This window comes from Leucoraja erinacea, unplaced genomic scaffold (assembly GCF_028641065.1).
Source record: "Leucoraja erinacea ecotype New England unplaced genomic scaffold, Leri_hhj_1 Leri_205S, whole genome shotgun sequence".
NCBI classification, from domain to species: Eukaryota; Metazoa; Chordata; class Chondrichthyes; order Rajiformes; family Rajidae; genus Leucoraja; species Leucoraja erinaceus.
Genome location: NW_026576106.1, coordinates 125,001 through 145,000, shown reverse-complemented (window position 1 = coordinate 145,000; position 20,000 = coordinate 125,001). Strand labels below are relative to the sequence as shown.

The window sequence follows — 20,000 nt, the reverse complement described above, 5'->3', positions numbered from 1 at the left end:
GTGTGCGTGTGCGTGTCTGTGTGCATGCGGCACTCACCGATCCTGTCGCCCGCGTTTGTCGAGCGTGAGAATACGCAACTCTCCATCCACCTTTGGCCGCCCATAGATGTCCAGCGACTGGTTCTAGAACACAGACAGCCACTGTCAACCTGATCACTAGCACACAGCAGCAGATTCCCTCTCCACTGGCCCGCCCTCACTCACCATGTTGTCGATGCAGTGCTGGAACTGAGCGATCTCTCGCAACGTCTCGCTATCACGCTTCACCTCATTCACGTATTGGGCCAAGTCCTGGCAACAGATCACAGCGCGACCCGGTCAATGAAAGGACAATTCATGATTACAATCAAGTGTACAGTGTACACATACAGGATCATCTTCACCATCTACACTGTACACATACAGAATCATCTTCACCATCTACACTGTACACATACAAGATCATCTTCACCTCACATTTATCCACATTATACTGCATCTGCCATGCATTTGCCCACTCACCCAGCCTATCCAAGTCACCTTGCAGCCTCCTAGCATCCTCCTCACAGCTAACACTGCCCCCCAGCTTCATGTCATCCGCAAACTTGGAGATGTTGCATTCAATTCCCTCATCCAGGTCATTAATATATATTGTAAATAGCTGGGGTCCCAGCACTGAGCCTTGCGGTACCCCACTAGTCACTGCCTGCCATTGTGAAAAGGACCCGTTTACTCCTACTCTTTGCTTCCTGTTTGCCAGATAGTTCTCTATCCACATCAATACTGAACCCCCAATACCGTGTGCTTTAAGTTTGTATACTAATCTCTTATGTGGGACCTTGTCGAAAGCCTTCTGGAAGTCCAGATACACCACATCCACTGTTCTCCCTTATCCACTCTACTAGTTACATCCTCGAAAAATTCTATAAGATTCGTCAGACATGATTTATCTTTCATAAATCCATGCTGACTTTGTCCAATGATTTAACCACTTTCCAAATGTGCTGCTATCCCATCTTTAATAACTGATTCTAGCAGTTTCCCCACTACCGATGTTAGGCTAACTGGTCTGTAATTCCCCCGTTTTCTCTCTCCCTCCCTTTTTACAAAGTGGTGTTACATTAGCTACCCTCCAATCATCAGGAACTACTCCAGAATCTAAAGAGTTTTGAAAAATTATCACTAATGCATCCACTATTTCTGGAGCTACTTCCTTAAGTACTCTGGGATGCAGCCTATCTGGCCCTGGGGATTTATCGGCCTTAATCCATTCAATTTACCCAACACCACTTCCCGGCTAACCTGGATTTCACTCAGTTCCTCCAACTCCTTTGACCCTCGGTCCCCTGCTATTTCCAGCAGATTATTTATGTCTTCCTTAGTGAAGACAGAACCAAAGTAGTTATTCAATTGGTCTGCCATGTCCTTGTTCCCCATGATCAACTCACCTGTTTCTGACTGCAAGGAGCCTATATTTGTTTTAACTAATCTTTTTCTCTTCACATATCTATAAAAACTTTTGCAGTCAGTTTTTATGTTCCCTGCCAGTTTTCTTTCATAATCTATTTTCCCTTTCCTAATTAAGCCCTTTGTCCTCCTCTGCTGGTCTCTGAATTTCTCCCAGTCCTCTGGTAGGCTGCTTTTTCTGGCTAATTTGTACGCATCATCCTTCGCTTTGATACTATCCCTGATTTCCCTTGTTATCCACGGATGCACTACCTTCCCTGATTTATTCTTTTGCCAAACTGGGATGAACAATTGTTGTAGTTCATCCATGCAGTCTTTAAATGCCTTCCATTGCATATCCACCGTCAACCCAATAAGAATTAATCGCCAGTCTATCCTGGCCAATTCACGTCTCATACCCTCAAAGTTACCTTTCTTTAAGTTCAGGACCCTTGTTTCTGAATTAACAATGTCACTCTCCATCCTAATGAAGAACTCAACCATATTATGGTCACTCTTGCCCAAGGGGCCACGTACAACAAGACTGCTAACTAACCCTTCCTCATTACTCAATACCCAGTCTAGCATAGCCTGCTCTCTCGTTGGTTCCTCTACATGTTGGTTTAGAAAACTATCCCGCATACATTCCAAAAAATCCTCTTCCTCAGCACCCCTGCCAATTTGATTCACCCAATCTATATGTAGATTGAAGTCACCCATTATAACTGTTTTACCTTTGTTGCACGCATTTCTAATTTCCTGTTTGATGCCATCCCCAACTCCACTACTACTGTTAGGTGGCCTGTACACAACTCCCACTAGCGTTTTCTGCCCCTTAGTGTTTCGCAGCTCTACCCATACCGATTCCACATCCTCCAAGCTAATGTCCTTCCTTTCTATTCTTTGGAAGGAGTAGGAGGGGGACCCACAGCCCCATTTATATCAATGGTCGATGGTTGAAAGGGTCAAGAGTTTCAAATTCCTGGGCGTGCCCATCTCTGAAGATCTTTCCTGGTCTGAGAAAACTAATGCAATTATCAAGAAAGCTCATCAGCGCCTCTACTTCCTGAGAAGATTACGGAGAGTCGGTTTGTCAAGGAGGACTCTCTCTAACCTCTACAGGTGCACAGTAGAGAGCATGCTGACCAGTTGCATCGTGGCTTGGTTCGGCAATTTGAACGCCCTGGAGAGGAAGAGACTACAAAAAGTAGTAAACACTGCCCCGTCCATCATCAGCTCTGACCTTCCTTCCATCGAGGGGATTTATCGCAGTCGCTGCCTCAAAAAGGCTGGCAGTATCATCAAGGACCCACACCATCCTGGCCACACACTCATCTCCCTGCTACCTTCAGGTAGAAGGTACAGGAGCCTGAAGACTGCAACAACCAGGTTCAGGAATAGCTACTTCCTCACAGCCATCAGGCTATTAAACCTGACTCGGACAAAACTCTGAACATTAATAACCACTTTCTGCTATTTGCACTTCATCAGTTTATTTATTCATGTGTGTGTATATATTTATATCATGGTATATGGACACACTGATCTGTTCTGTAGTGAATGCCTACTATGTTCTGTTGTGCTGAAGCAAAGCAAGAATTTCATTGTCCTATACAGGGACACATGACAATAAACTCACTTGAACTTGAACTCTATTCCTTTCTATTTAATCTCCTCTCTAACCAGCAACGCTACCCCACCTCCTTTTCCTTTCTGTCTATCCCTCCAGAATATCCGTCCTGGGTCTGGTGTGTGTTAACCCTGCAGCCTGGACCTACAGTGTGTTACTGCCTGGAGATTGGATAGAAACCTGTGTTTACAAAGTGTTCCAACCAGCAGCCTGGCGCTCACTGCGTTATGGCCAATAGCTTATGTTTAAAGTAGGTTGTATTCAATGTGGTGTCTGGTGTGTCTCGGCCTCTACCCAGAGTCCACATTGTTATTGCCTGTACCTGCCTCCTCTCTCTAAGTGTCTCTACCCCATTGTGGCTGCGTGGATGTTGGGCTGAAGGGCCTATTTAGTGCAGTGTGTTACCTCCTGCTACAGCCAGTGACCACCTGTACCTGGGCTACCTGTACCTGAGCTACCTGTACCTGGACTACAGCCAGTGACCACCTGTACCTGGGCTACCTGTACCTGGACTACAGCCAGTGACCACCTGTACCTGGGCTACCTGTACCTGGACTACAGCCAGTGACCACCTGTACCTGGGCTACCTGTACCTGGGCTACAGCCAATGACCACCTGTACCTGGACTGCAGCCAGTGACCATCTGTACCTGGACTACAGCCAGTGACCATCTGTACCTGGACTACAGCCAGTAACCACCTGTACCTGGACTACAGCCAGTGACCACCTGTACCTGGGCTACCTTTACCTGGGCTACAGCCAGTGACCACCTGTACCTGGGCTACAGCCAGTGACCACCTGTACCTGGACTGCAGCCAGTGACCACTTGTACCTGGGCTACCTGTACCTGGGCTACAGCCAGTGACCACCTGTACCTGGGCTACCTGTACCTGGGCTACCTGTACCTGGGCTACCTGTACCTGGGCTACAGCCAGTGACCACCTGTACCTGTACCTGGGCTACCTGTACCTGGGCTACCTGTACCTGGGCTACAGCCAGCGACCACCTACAGCTACATTGCGATGCAGAAGCCCCCCCCCCCCCCCCCCCCCCCCCCCCCCCCCCCGCTCACCTTCATCGCGTCCAGTGCCAGGCGGAGATTGGGTTTTCTCCTGCCAGTCAGCCGTCTGCTTCGTCAGCTCCTGCAAGGTCAGAGTGTGGGTCAGGGTGCGGGTCAGAGTGTGGGTCAGGGTGGGGGTCAGGGTGGGGGTGGGGGGTGGGGGAGGGGTGACTCTGCCTCTACACAGTAGGGCACAATGAGGACAAAGGACAAAGTGCTGGAGTAATCAGGTGATTTTCCCTCCACAGACGTTGCTTGAACTGAAAGGCCCGGATAGAGTGGATGTGGAGAGGATGTTTCCACTAGTGGGGGAGTCTAGGACCAGAGGGCACAGCCTCAGAATTAAAGGACGTTCCTTTACAAAGGAGATGAGGAGGAATTTCTTTAGTCAGAGGGTGGTGAATCTGTGGAATTCTTTGCCACAGGCGGCTGTGGAGGCCACAAGTCAGTGGATATATTTAAGGCAGAGATAGATAGATTCTTGATTAGTGCGGGTGTCAGGGGTTATGGGGAGAAGGCAGGAGAATGGGGTTAGGGGGGAGAGATACATCAGCCACGGACGCACACACACACACACACACACACACACACACACACATACACACACACATACACACAGACAGACACACACATGGACACACACACACACACACGCACACACACACACACACATACACACAGACAGACACACACATGGACACACACACACACACACACACACAGACACATACACACAGACAGACACACACACAGACACACACACACACACACACACACACACACACACACACACACACACACACACACACACACACACACACACACACACACACACACACACACACACACACACACACACACACACACACACACACACACACACACACACACACACACACACACACACCCACACACACACACACACACACACACACACACATGGACACACACACACACACACACACACACACACACACACACACACACACACACACACACACACACACACACACACACACACACACACACACACACACACACACGTACACACACACACACACACATACACAGACACACACACAGACACACACACACACACACACACACACACACACACACACACACACACACACACACACACACACACACACACACACACACGTGCACACACACACACACACACACATGGACACACACACACACACACACACACACACACACACACACACACACACACACACACACACACATGGACACACACACACACACACACACACACACACACACACACACACACACACACACACACACATGGACACACACACACAGACACACAGACACACACACACACACACCCACACACACACACACACACACGTACACACACACACACACACACACACACACACACACAGACACACACACACACACACACTAAACCAAACAAAACAAACACACAAACACACACACACACCGCACACACATGGACACACAGTGTGGGGGTGGATACAGACAGACACACTGACCTGTAGCAATAGGTGATACTTCAGTACCCTCTGCATGGGCACCACCAATAGGTCCCTCAGCGTGAACTTGCCGTTGTTGGCACGTCGTGCACATTCCTACACAACATCATCATCAACATCATCAACAACAACAACAACTGCATTTATATGACGGCAGCAATGTAGAAACATCTCTCAGTGATCATCAGGAGCAAGTGTGGACAGAACCCGCACAGACAGACAATGGGACGGGGTCCTGAGAGCAGGCGCTGGAAATGAGATTTGTTCACATCATGGTTGAAATGAGGGACATTCACCATAGTGTGGACACGGGCTGGGGTGTGGACACGGGCTGGGGCGTGGACACGGGCTGGGGTGTGGACACGGGCTGGGGCGTGGACACGGGCTGGGGCGTGGACACGGGCTGGGGAGTGGACACGGGCTGGGGCGTGGACACGGGCTGGGGCGTGGACACGGGCTGGGGCGTGGACACGGGCTGGGGTGTGGACACGGGCTGGGGCGTGGACACGGGCTGGGGCGTGGACACGGGCTGGGGAGTGGACACGGGCTGGGGCGTGGACACGGGCTGGGGCGTGGACACGGGCTGGGGCGTGGACACGGGCTGGGGCGTGGACACGGGCTGGGGCGTGGACACGGGCTGGGGCGTGGACACGGGCTGGGGTGTGGACACGGGCTGGGGTGTGGGACACACGGGCTGGGGCGTGGACACGGGCTGGGGTGTGGACACGGGCTGGGGTGTGGACACACTGGGCGTGGGGCTGGGGCGTGGACACGGGCTGGGGTGTGGACACACACGGGCTGGGCGTGGGACGTGGACACACGCGCGGCGTGGACACACGGGCTGGGGCGTGGACACACGCGCGGCGTGGACACACGGGGGCTGGACACGGGCTGGGGCGTGGACACACACGCGGCGTGGACACACGGGCTGGGGCGTGGACACGGGCTGGGGCGTGGACACGGGCGCGGGCGTGGACACGGGCTGGGGCGTGGACACGGGCTGGGGCGTGGACACGGGCTGGGGCGTGGACACGGGCTGCGGCGCGGACACACGGGCTGGGGTGCGGACACACACTGGGGCATGGACACGGGCTGGGGCGCGGACACGGGCTGGGGCGTGGACACACACGCGGCGTGGACACACACGCGGCATTCACACTCACACACAGGGGAGGGGAGGGAGAGTGGGGATGGTAGGGGTGAGTGGCGGGGGTGGGGAAGAGGGGGGGAGAAGGCGAGTGTGTGGGGGATGGGGAGAGGGAGGGGGAGAAGGGGGGGTGTGTGGGGGTGGGGGAGGGGGAAAGGGCGAGTGTGGGGGAGGGGGGAGGGTGCTGTCACAGTCTGGGTGACCACAAGATATTGACAGTCAGTAATGTGAATGTCATTGGATGTCAGTACTGACTGGTCATCTTGTGTCATTGCCAATGGTCAGCGTGGTCACACTGTGAGTCAGGCCAGACTGGACATTGTCCACAGACTGTGTGAATGTCCGGACATGGACTGTGTTTGTGAAACGTCCAGTGATATTGCCGCTCGGTGCGACCGTGTTAGTCGGGGTCACTCGTCACTTCCACAACATCCTCAATTTTACCTGTAAACAGTTAAAGTTTACACTTGAATTTTACCTCAAACTTCCGGCGTAGATCTGGTCTCGATTTACTCATCTCATCCAAACACTTGATCGCTTCCTCCACTTTACTGCAGTACTCACCATACACAAGCAACCTACAGGAAGAGAGAGAGAGAGAGAGAGGTGAGGGTGTGGGGTGGGTGGGGGTGGGGGTGGGGGTGGGGTGGGGGGGGTGGGGTGGGGGTTGGGTTGGGGGGTGGGGGTGGGGGTTGGGTGTGGGGGTGGGTGGGTGGGGGGGGGGTGGGTGGGGGTGGGGTGTGGGGGGGGGTGGGGGGGGGGTGGGGGGGTGGTGTGGGGTGTGGGTGTGGGGGGGTGGAGTGGGTGGGGGTGGGGGTGGGGGGGGGGGTGTGTGGGGGGGGGGTGGGGGGTGGGTGTGGGGGGGTGGGGGTGGGGGGGTGTGTGGGGGTGTGGGTGGGGGTGGGGGTGTGGGTGGGGGGGGGGTGGGGGTGGGGGGGAGGTGGAGGGGTGTGGGTGGGGGTGGGGGTGGGAGTGGGGGTAGGGGTGGGAGTTAGGGTTGGGGTTGCGGGTGGGGGGGTGGGTTAGGGTGGGGGTGGGGGTGGGAGGGGGGGGGGTGGGGAGTGCGTGGGGGGTGGGGGTGGGGGTGGGGGGGGGGGGGGTGGGGGGTGGTGGGGTGTGTGGGGCGGGGGGGGGTGGGGGGGGGGGGGGGGGGGGGGGGGGGGGGGGGGGGGGGGGGGGGGGGGGTGGGGGGGTGTGGGTGTGGGGTGGGGGGGGTGGGGGGGGGGGGGTGGGGGGTGGGGGTGGGGGGGGGGGGGTGGGGGTGTGGGTGTGGGTTGTGGGGTGTGGGGTTGGTTATGGTAGTGGGGTGGGGTGGGGTGTGGAGGGGGCTGGGGTGCGGGTGTGGGGTGTGGGGTGGGGGGGGTGGGGGTTGGGGTGGGGGGGTAGGGGGTGGGGTGGGGGTGGGGGTGGGGGTGGGGGTGGGGGTGGGGTGGGGTGGTGACCGGTTGGAGGAGCTGAGTGGTCTGGGGCTCCTGTTCACCAAGGGTGAGCTGGGCCTAACGCTGCATGTTAATGATAGACTGCAGAGTTGGGTACCTGGCCTTGTACTTGAGGAAAACCTGGTAGAGGTTCTGGTGATTCTTGGACAGAACGACAGACTTCAATTCCACGTTCAACTCCCTGTGAACACTGGCCAGCGCCTGGGCAGAAGAGAGGAGAGAATCTCAGCAATGATTGCAATCCCTGCCTGTGTGTAGCTCAATGACATCTCACACCGTGCAGTACAGACAATATCTACAGTCTAACAATGCAGGACATGGAAGATACCAGCATGGATAGCAGGTTGACGATGGCAGAAGACACAGAGTGGCAGCTTTTTCATGTTGGCTGCCAGTGACTAGCTGAGTTCCGCAGGGGTCGTTACTGGGGCCGCTACTCTTCACGTCGTATATTAATGATATGGACGAGGGGATTAAAGGCTTTGTGGCCAAGTTTGCAGATGATGCTAAAATATGTGGAGGGGCAGGTAGTGTAGAGAGAGCAGGGACTCTGCAGAAGGACTTGGACAGGTTGGGAGAGTGGGCATGGAAGAGGCAGATGAAATATAGTGGAGCAAAGTGTGGAGTCATGCATTTTGGTCGTAGGAATAAAGGTGTAGACTATTTTCTAAATGTGGAGAGAATCCAGAAATCGGAGGAGCAAAGAAGAGAGATCAAGCAACTGTCCATATGGTGCCAGCACAAAAACCTGGCCCTCAACACCAGCAAAACCAAGAAACTGATTGTGGACTTTGGAAGGGGTCGGATAGGGCCCACTTATATCAACGGGTCGGTGGTGGAGAGGGTCAAGAGCTTCAAATTCCTGGGCGTGCATATTTCCGAAGATCTCTCCTGGTCCCAGAACACTGATGCAATTATAAAGAAAGCACATCAGCGCCTCTACTTCCTGAGAAGATTACGGAGATTTGATATGTCAAAGACAATTCCCTTGAATTTCTACAGGTGCACAGTAGAGAGCATGCTGACCGGTTGCATCGTGGCCTGGTTCAGCAACTTGAACATACAAAAGAATGCAGAAAGTTGTGACCACTGCCCAGTCCATCATTGGCTCTGACCTCCCCACCATCGAAGGGATCTATCGCAGTCACTGCCTCAAAAAGGCTGGCAGCATCGGGAAAGCAGACTATTATTTAAATGGTGGCCGATTGGGAAAGGGGGAGATGCAGCGAGACCTGGGTGTCATGGTACACCAGTCATTGAAGGTAGGCATGCAGGTGCAGCAGGCAGTGAAGAAAGCGAATGGTATGTTAGCTTTCATTGCAAAAGGATTTGAGTATAGGAGCAGGGAGGTTCTACTGCAGTTGTACAGGGTCTTGGTGAGACCACACCTGGAGTATTGCGTACAGTTTTGGTCTCCAAATCTGAGGAAGGACATTATTGCCATAGAGGGAGTGCAGAGACGGTTCACCAGACTGATTCCTGGGATGTCAGGACTGTCTTATGAAGAAAGCCTGGATAGACTTGGTTTATACTCGCTAGAATTTAGGAGATTGAGAGGGGATCTTATAGAAACTTACAAAATTCTTAAGGGGTTGGACAGGCTAGATGCAGGAAGATTGTTCCTGATGTTGGGGAAGTCCAGGACAAGGGGTCACAGCTTAAGGATAAGGGGGAAATCCTTTAAAACCGAGATGAGAAGAACTTTTTTCACAGAGAGAGTGGTGAATCTCTGGAACTCTCTGCCACAGAGGGTAGTTGAGGCCAGTTCATTGGCTATATTTAAGAGGGAGTTAGATGTGGCCCTTGTGGCCAAGGGGATCAGAGGTATGGAGAGAAGGCAGGTATGGGATACTGAGCTGGATGATCAGCCATGATCATATTGAATGGCGGTGCTGACTCGAAGGGCTGAATGGCCTACTCCTACACCTAATTTCTATGTTTCTATGTTTCTATTCCACAGTAGAGCCAGACTCTGATCAACAGTTGCAGCACATGAATGATCTTATCAACAGACGCCCACACACGCAGTTGATATTAGTTTTGAAATTCTCGTTGATCACAGAATTTCTCACGACAGAGTGTGAGAGCGTGAGAATTAGGCAAAATGCGTGATTCTCACGCTCAATGCATGTGAGTTGGCAGCTCTGGGGACTTGAGGACCAGCCATGATCGCGGTGAATGGTGATGCTGGCTTGAAGGGCCGAATGGCCTACTCCTGCATTTATTGTCTATCTATCTATGTATCTAAATTCTCCTTGCACGAACACACGTACACACTCACTCCCTTACACACCTGCTCTCAGCTCCAACCCCTCCTGCCCTCCCCTCCCTTCTCCCCCCCCCCCCTGCTCCATCCCCCCCCCCCCCCCCCCCCCCCCCCTGCTCCATCCCCCGCCCTCCCCCCCCCCCCCGCCCCCCTGCTCCATCCCCTGCCCCTCCCCCCCCCCTCACCTCCACGTTGATGATGGTGTCCATGTCGGCTGGTGTCAAAAATTGTCTCAATGGGCCAATGAAAAACTGCAACAGAAACATAGAGGTGAGGGACCCTCAGTCTGACCCCCCTCCCCTGGGGTCGTGACCCCCCTGGGGCTGTGACCCCCCCTGTGACGGGACAGGGTGTTGAGAGCGAGGGAGAAGGGTGGGGTCAGAGCGAGGGGTCAGAGTACGAGGGGTCAGAGTACGAGGGGTCAGAGTGTAAGGGGTCAGAGTGCGAGGGTCAGAGTGCGAGGGGTGAGAGTGCAAGGGGTCAGAGTGTAAGAGGTCAGAGTGCAAGGGGTCAGTGCGAAGGGTGAGAGTGCAAGGGGTCAGAGTGCAAGGGGTCAGAGTGCAAGGGGTCAGGGTGAGGGATCAGGGTGAGGGGTCAGAGTGCAAGGGGTCAGATTGCAAGTTATCAGTGCGAGGGGTGAGAGTGCAAGGGGTGAGAGTGCAAGGGGTCAGAGTGCAAGGGGTCAGGGTGAGGGGTGAGTGGGTCTAGGCAGGGATTGAACGGCCCGTCTACCTTCTCGATGGACTCCAGCGTCTCTGTGTACTTGTCCTCCGTTTGTGTGATCTCCAGCAGACAACAGCTCCGCACATCACTCTCCACCTGGGTCTGCACATGGAGAGAGAGACCGTCACACACGCGGGCAGTGTCCGTGACACACGCGGGCAGTGTCCGTGACACATGTGGGGAGAGACCGTCACACACGCGGGCAGTGTCCGTGACACACGCGGGCAGTATCCGTGACACATGTGGGGAGAGACCGTCACACACGCGGGCAGTGTCCGTGACACACGCGGGCAGTATCCGTGACACACGCGGGCAGTGTCCGTGACACACGCGGGCAGTGTCCGTGACACATGTGGGGAGAGGCCGTCACACACGCGGGCAGTGTCCGTGACACATGTGGGGAGAGGCCGTCACACACGCGGGCAGTGTCCGTGACACACGCGGGCAGTATCCGTGACACACGCGGGGAGTATCCGTGACACACGCGGGCAGTGTCCGTGACACACGCGGGGAGTATCCGTGACACACGCGGGCAGTGTCCGTGACACATGTGGGGAGAGACCGTCACACACGCGGGGTTTCCGTGACACATGCGGGGAGGGTCACACACGCGGGCAGTGTCCGTGACACACGCGGGCAGTGTCCGTCACACACGCGGGCAGTGTCCGTGACACACGCGGGCAGTGTCCAACTGTGACATCATCCACACAATACCCTCTGAGACTGATGGAGGCTGAACGTGGCCCAGACCTTCACAGTGAACGGCAGGGCCCTGGGGAGAGTCGTGGTCCAGAGGCGTGTCAGATAGACGGAGTGGGCCAAGGCAGCGGGTAGTACACTGGTCTTCATAAAGTCGGTTACAGAGATGGGGAGGGGGGGGGGGTCGGGGGTCGGGGTGGGGGTCGGGGTCGGGGTCGGGGTCGGGGTCGGGGTCGGGGTCGGGGTCGGGGGTCGGGGTCGGTTCGGGGGTCGGGTCGGGGTCGGGGTTCGGGGTCGGGGTCGGGGTCGGGGTCGGGGTCGGGGTTCGGGGTTCGGGGTTCGGGGGTCGGGTTCGGGGTCGGGGTTCGGGGTCGGGTCGGGGTCGGGGTCGGGGTCGGGGTCGGGGTCGGGGTCGGGGGGGTCGGGTCGGGGTCGGCGTCGGGTCGGGTTCGGGGGGGTCGGGGTCGGGGTCGGGGTCGGGGTCGGGGTCGGGGTCAGGGTCGGGGTCGGGGTCGGGGTCGGGGTCGGGGTCGGGGTCGGGGTCGGAGGGCGTTATGGCGATGGGGAAGCTACAGATAAGAGGTGTCTATACAGGGGGTTTGAGATTGCTGGTCAGTTTTCGCCCTGCCCTTCCCACAGCACTGACCAACCCGCGTTGACCGTTCCCCTCCCCCCTCCACGGTTCCAGCAGTACTACCCGCCGAGTGCCCGTGGCCGCAGGAATGGCCGGACGGGGCCGGACCAGACTCACGGTGACGGTGGGTGGCAGTGCTTCAATCTTCATCAAATCCTCATAGATCTCCCCGCTGTCATCATCACCATAGACACAATCGTAGAGATCATCCTCTTCCTCAAGGCTCTCCTCACTGAAACACACGCACACGCACACGTGCGGTCAGTGGCCGGGGCGGGGAGAGAAACACGGGACACACACGGCACATGGGACACACACAGGACACGGGTACCCCCCCAACATGGGACATGGGACCCCCAACACGGGACACACACGGCACATGGGACACGGGACCCCCAACACGGCACATGGGACACACACGGGACCCCCAACATGGGACCAATACGGGACCAATACGGGACACACACGGCACATGGGACACACACGGGACCCCCAACATGGGACCAACATGGGACACGGGACCACCAACACGGGACCAACATGGGACACAGGACCCCCAACACGGGACCAACATGGGACACTGCTCCACACAAACTGAATGCCCCCCCTCCCTCTCCCCCATCCCCCCACCCCGCTCACCCCTCACCCTCCCTCACCCCCCATCCCCCAGAGGTGACATGACCCTGGCTGGACATCCAGTGAGTGACCAGTGCCACGTACTCGATGAGGTCGGCGAGACTCCGGTAAATATCTTCATCCGCCTCGGCCGCCTCCGTGGGGAACGGTCTGGAAACGGAGCAGAGAAGCGGCGATGAGTCACACCAGCACCACAGGGGTGGGGGCAGTCCACGGGGGAGGGGCCCACGGGGGGGAGGGGCCAGCGGGGGAGGGGGCAGTGTCCAGCGGGGGAGGGGCAGTGTCCAGGAGGGGGGAGGGGGCAGTGTCCAGCGGGGGAGGGGCCAGCGGGGGGGGGCAGTGTCCAGCGGGGGAGGGGCCAGCGGGGGGGGGCAGTGTCCAGCGGGGGGGGGGCCAGGGTCCAGGGGCCAGGGGCAGTGGTCCAGCGGGGCAGGGGCCAGCGGGGGAGGGGCAGTGTCCAGCGGGGGAGGGCAGTGTCCAGCGGGGGAGGGGCAGTGTCCAGCGGGGGAGGGGCCAGCGGGGTCCAGAAGGGGGAGGTGTCCAGCGGGGGGGGCAGTGTCTGAGTGGGGGCAGGGCAGTGTCAGTGAGGGGGGGGCAGTGTCTGGTGGGGGCAGGGCAGTGTCAGTGAGGGGGGGCGGTGTCACGAGAGGGGGGGGGCAGTGTCTGCGGGGGGGGGGGGGGAGGGGTTTGGGTTTGGGTTTGAACTCACCTGACCCCGGTGCTGAGGGCGATGGCTGTGTGTGAGAGTCGGGACAGGGTGTCAATCACCTGGGAACAGAGACAGCAGTGTGAGTCACAGCCCAGTCCCTACACCCCCTTCCCTGCACCCCCTCCCCTGCACCCCCTCCCTCCCCTCTGGCCCCACCCTCAACCCACTGTAGGGGCAGGGGAGAGAGAGAGAGAGAGAAACACATATGTACGCACACACTAATTGACATTAACTGACACTAAGAAATTAATATTGAATTGCTAAACTTGCTATTGTGTTGTACTGCTTACAGCTGCAAGAACATGTAGCATCAATAAAGGGCTATAGGCCTATTGCAAGTTTATGTATAGGGACATATCTATCCATACACTGTATACTTGTATTTATACTGATGCATTTTAAATATGTATGTCATGTTTTATACTTTGGCAATATAACAATGTATTTTTATCATGCCAATAAAGTTTTTAAATTGAAATTGAATTGAGAAAGAGACAGAGACAGAGAGAGAAAAAAAACGCAGAAAAATACGTGCAGGAGTAGGCCATTCGGCCCTTTGAGCCAGCACCGCCATTCAATGTGATCATGGTTGATCATCCACAATCAGTACCCGTTCCTGCCTTCTCCCCGTATCTCTTGACTCCGTTAGCCCTGAGAGCTAAATCTAACTCTCTCTTTAAAGCATCCACAGAACCAGCCACCTTCGCCCTCCGAGGCAGAGAATCCCACAGACTCACAACTCTCTGTGTGAAAAAGTGTTTCCTCATCTCAGTTTTAAATTGCCGACCCCTTATTCTTAAACAGTGACCCCTGGTTCTGGACTCCCCCAACATGGGGAATATTTTTTTCTGCATCTAGAGAGAGAGAACGAGACAGATGGAACCTAGAACACAGTCCAGCACAGGAACAGGCCCTTCGGCCCACAACGTCTGTGCTGTACACGATGCGAAGACCTTCATTTATCCACCTGCACGTCTAGCCATGCGCCCGTCTCCACCACCACCCCTGGCAGCACCTGTCCCCACCACCACCCTTGGCAGGTCCTGTCTCCACCACCTGCACGTCTAGCCATGCGCCTGTCTCCACCACCACCCCTGGCAGCACCTGTCCCCACCACCACCCTTGGCAGGTCCTGTCTCCACCACCACCCCTGGCAGCGCGTTCCAGGCACCCACCACCCTCTGTGTACAACAAACCGACCTGTCTCCATTAAATCTTGCCCCTCTCACATCAAGCTGTGCCCTCTCGTCTTTGACATTTATACCTTGTCTCCCCCACCTACACCTATCCTTATTGTAGATACTTGAATCAGCTCTCCCCTCATCCTCCGACACTCCAGACACACTCTAGACACACTCTAGACACTCCAGACACTCCAGACACACTCCAGACACACTCCAGACACACTCCAGACGCACACTAGATGTAACAATCTAAGTTTAGGACAGAGGCAGACCTGAGAGAGTGAGAGATGCAAATAAGAAGTAAATTTGCTCTGGTATTTTGTTGGTTTACATGCTTGGTCAATGGTGTTTTATTATTAATGTTTTATTATTATTAATGTTTAGTGTTTTCTGAGTCATTTGTAACTGTCACTGTGTCATGTTGTTACTTGTGGGCGGAGCACCAAGGCAAATTCCTTGTATGTGAATACTCGGCCAATAAACTTACTTACCTTAAAGGGGCAGAAAGAGATGGAGAGAGAGAAAGTGCTGAGACACAGAGGGAGAGAGAGAGGGAGGTTGGAGAGAGAGGCCACAGAAACATCCGGAAACGAGCTGTGTCTCTGATGTCCTGTTGACATTTCCTTCACAGCTCCACCCAGCCCGTCAACTCCACCCGGCCCGTCAACTCCACCCTGCCCGTCAACTCGTCAACTCCACCCGGCCCGTCAACTCCACCCGGCCCGTCAACTCGTCAACTCCACCCGGCCCGTCAACTCCACCCGGCCCGTCAACTCCACCCGGCCCGTCAACTCCACCCGGCCCGTCAACTCCACCCGCCCTGCAACGTCAAACTCCCAGCCCGGCCCGTCAACTCCACCCGGCCCGTCAACTCCACCCGGCCCGTCAACTCGTCAACTCCGCCCGCCCTGCCCGTCAACTCCACCCGGCCCGTCAACTCCACCCAACCGTCCAACTCCACCCGGCCCGTCAACTCCACACCCAGCCCGTCAACTCCACCCCCGGCCCGTCAACTCCACCCGGCGCCCGTCAACTCCGCCCGGCCCGGCAAACCAAAACCACCCAGTGGCCCAACACAGCGACGAAACTGGAGCCCTGGGAAACTGGGAAACTGGGAAACTGGGAAACTGGGAGTTTATGTACAGGGACATATCTATCCATGCACTGTATACTTGTATTTATACTTATGCATCTTAAATATGTATGTCATGTGTTTTATACTTGGCAATATGGGGGGGGGGAGGGGGGGAGGGGCCGGGGGGGGAGGGGGGGCCGGGGGGGAGGGGGTGTCAGGGACAGGGGTAAAGGGGTGGACAAGTTGCTTCACTAATCACAGAGATGAATCAGTGCAGTAATCAGAGTATTTAGTCGAGGGTTGATCTACTGTGGTTTAGTGCGCTGGGCTCTAACTCAAGATAGGACTTGTATTCTATGCCAATAGCCAGTGGGAGATAGAGGATCTGACATGTGGACAGATTACAGAACGATACAAGAACCACAGGGTTCTGTAACTTCCCCTAATATTGACTGGGACTTGCCCGAGGCAAGAGGATTAGATACATAGACAATAGGTGCAGGACGAGGCCATTCGGCCCTTCGAGCCAGCACCGCCATTTTATTTGTTTCTATAAGATCTCCCCTCATCCGTTGGGGGTGGAGGTGGGGGTGGGTGGGGGGGGGTGGGGGTGGGTGGGGGTGGGGGTGGGGGGATTGGGGGGGTGTGGGGGGTGGGGGGGGGGGGGGGGGGGGGGGGGGGGGGGGGGGGGGGGGGGGGTGGTGGGGGGTGGGGGGGGGGGGGTGGGGGTGGGGGTGGGGGGGGGGGGGGGGGGGGGGGGGGGGGGGGGGGGGGGTGGGGGGGGGGGGGGGGGGGGGGGGGGGGGGGGGGGGGGGGGTGGGGGTTGGGTGTGGGGGTGGGTGTGGGGGTGGGGGTGGGGGTGGGGGGTTGGGGGGGGGGGGGGGGGGGGGTGGGGGGGGGGTGGGGGGGGGTGGGGGGGGGTGGGGAGGGGTGGGGGGGGGGGGGTGGGGGGGGGGGGGGGGGGGGGGGGGGGGTCGGGGGGGGGGAGGGGGGGGTGGGGGGGGGGGGGGGGTGGGTGGGGTGGGGGGGGGGGGGGGGGGTGGGGGTGGGGGTGGGAGTGGGGGGAGGGGGGGGGGGTGGAGGGTGGGGGTGGGGGGGTGGAAGGGGGGGTGGGGGTGGGGGTGGGGCGTGGGGGGGGGTGGGGAAAGGGAAGGGTGAGTGGTGGGGGGGGGGTTTGGGGGTGGAGGCAGATACGATAGTTGCATTCAAGAAGCATTTAGATAGGCGTGTGGTGGAAATGCAGGGATACAGAGATATTGATCAAGACAAGATCTCTCTGTAACAGTAACTCAGTGAACGAGATTGTGACTAACTTGTGGAAGTGAGGTGTACATTTGATGACACACTCTGTCCTGCACCAGATACTGTACAGAAGTGTGAGAACACACACCTCCACATTCAGGGACAGTTTCTTCTCACCAGCAGGAGTGGTCCTGACCTCCCACCTACACCAATGGTGACCTTTGAACTATCATTAATCCGATGCTGTCTTTCACTAACGTCCAAACATAAATTGTAGAAACAGCCTCATATGTAGCTTTTGCAGCTTACAGCCCAGTGGTGTGAAGATTTAACTTCAAGTAACCCTTCCATCCCCCCTCTCTCTGTCCCTCCCCCACCCAGCGTACAAGTTTTCCTCTCGTTCAGTTGTTCCTGTCTATAACTCGTTATCACCTATCCTACAACCAACAATGGACCATTGTGGGCTCCACATATCCTTGACTATCGTTGCTTTTTGCATATCCCATTCAATTCTCCCAAGTACTCTGGGCGCTGTGCGGCCTTCCATCGATGGAGCTGGCGGTAGTGAGCCCCACTGTGGGGCGTGGACTTAACATCGAAGCTGATCCCTTGCCTGGGATCGCTCCCACCGCGGCCTGCGGTCTTTACATCGAGAGGCCAAGTCGGGAGTTCCAACGATGTAGAGGTTTGACCAGCCCCGACGCAAGGGTCAATCGTCCAGCTCGGGGCAGCTGACATCCCCCCCCCCCCGATGCAGGAGCGGTTCACCTCGACGCGGAGGGTCCCAATGCCACCGGCTATGGGAGTCCCATTAATGGAGGACTCGAGGCCCACGACTGTGGGACAACAAAGAGGGGAAGAGATTGAAGTTTATTTCACCTTCCATCACAGTGAGGAATGGGGAGGAGTCACTGTGGTGGATGTTTATGTTAAAATGTGTTTTGTGTGTTCTGTTGCTGTTTATTGGTATTAATGTACGGCAAATCAAATTCCTGGTGTGTTGCAACACATACTTGGCTCATAAAGAACTATTGTGATTCTGAGTACTGTCTATATCTCTCGTTCCCCTTTCCCATCTCAGCCTGGGCGCAAATCGCTTTTAAAACATGTGGGGACACAATGAGGCCTCATATCCAGGACAGGGGTCAGCAGCCTACGGCCCATGGGCCGGATCCGGCCCCGAATCCAAAATCACCCCGCCCGCAGGTAGATTGTCTTTCAATTAGTTTTCGCAACCTGGGCACTACAGCCAATCCCGGGGCCGGCCAGCTGACCTGGGCACTACAGCCAATCCCGGGGCAGGCCAGCTGACCTGGGCAGTACAGCCAATCCCGGGGCCGGCCAGCTGACCTGGGCACTACAGCCAATCCCGGGGCCGGCCAGCTGACCTGGGCACTACAGCCAATCCCGGGGCCGGCCAGCTGACCTGGGCACTACAGCCAATCCCGGGGCCGGCCAGCTGACCTGGGCACTACAGGCCTGAATCCCAGGGCCGGCCAGCTGACCTGGGCACTACAGCCAGTCCCGGGGACGGCCAGCTGACCTGGGCAGTACAGCCAGACCCAGTCTGCTAGATTCTAGGAGCTGGCGGCTGCCAACTGGAATCGACCTTGAGAGGTCCTGTGGCAGAGCCTGTGGGCCTGACCATCACGGAGCCGGCTGACAGAGCATGGCGGGGATTGTCCCCCCACCCCCATCCCCACCCCCACCAAGAAGGCTCGACCTGAAACATCACCTATTCCTTTTCCCAGGAGACGCTTTCAGCTTAAAAACATCATCTGTAGACGGCTCGATTGTAATCATGTATTGTCTTTCCGCTGACTGGTTAGCACACAACACAAGCTTTTCACTGTACCTCAGTACACGGGACAGTAAACTAAATTGTGGGCCGAAGGGCCTGTTCATCTGCTGTTCTGCTGTGTGCAGGGTGCAGGGTGCAGGGTGCAGGGTGCTGGGTGCAGGGTGCAGGGTGCAGGGTGCAGGGTGCTGGGTGCAGGGTGCTGGGTGCAGGGTGCAGGGTGCAGGGGGCAGGGTGCAGGGTGCTGGGTGCTGGGAGTAGGGTGCAGGGTGCTGGGTGCAGGGTGAAGGGTGCAGGGTGCTGGGTGCAGGGTGCAGGGTGCAGGGTGCAGGGTGCTGCGTGCAGGTGCAGGGTGCAGGGGTGCAGGGTGCAGGGTGGCTGGGTGCAGGGTGCTGGGTGCAGGGTGCTGGGTGGAGGGTGCTGGGTGCTGGGTGCAGGGTGCAGGGTGCAGTGTGCTGGGTGCAGGGTGCAGGGTGCAGGGTGCAGGGTGCAGGGTGCAGGGTGCAGGGTGCAGGGTGCAGGGTGCAGGGTGCAGGGTGCAGGGTGCAGGGTGCTGGGTGCAGGGTGCTGGGTGCAGGGTGCTGGGTGCTGGGTGCTGGGGGCAGGGTGCTGGGTGCAGGGGTGCAGGGTGCTGCGTGGCAGGGTGCTGGGTGCAGGGGCTGGGTGCTGGGTTGCAGGGGTGCTGGGTGCAGGGTTGCAGGGTGGGGTGCTGGGTGCTGGGTTGCAGGGAGGGTGCTGGGTGCAGGGGGCAGGGTGCTGGGTCAGGGTGCAGGGGTGCTGGGGTGCAGGGTGCTGGGTGCAGGGTGC

At 57.1% G+C, this 20,000-nt stretch overlaps 1 protein-coding gene across 1 annotated transcript in view; it reads right to left on the bottom strand.

Moving 5' to 3' along the window:
• The window catches only part of LOC129716303 (guanine nucleotide exchange factor VAV3-like), a 72,863-nt gene that overhangs the window by 39,141 nt on the left and 13,722 nt on the right, over positions 1–20,000 (bottom strand). Inside the window, 12 exon segments of the mRNA XM_055666167.1 lie at positions 38–123; positions 205–291; positions 4,128–4,157; positions 4,159–4,197; positions 5,642–5,737; positions 7,267–7,366; positions 8,325–8,428; positions 10,679–10,744; positions 11,226–11,318; positions 12,667–12,781; positions 13,270–13,335; positions 13,895–13,953. Of these exon segments, the coding sequence (XP_055522142.1) occupies positions 38–123; positions 205–291; positions 4,128–4,157; positions 4,159–4,197; positions 5,642–5,737; positions 7,267–7,366; positions 8,325–8,428; positions 10,679–10,744; positions 11,226–11,318; positions 12,667–12,781; positions 13,270–13,335; positions 13,895–13,953 (941 nt within the window).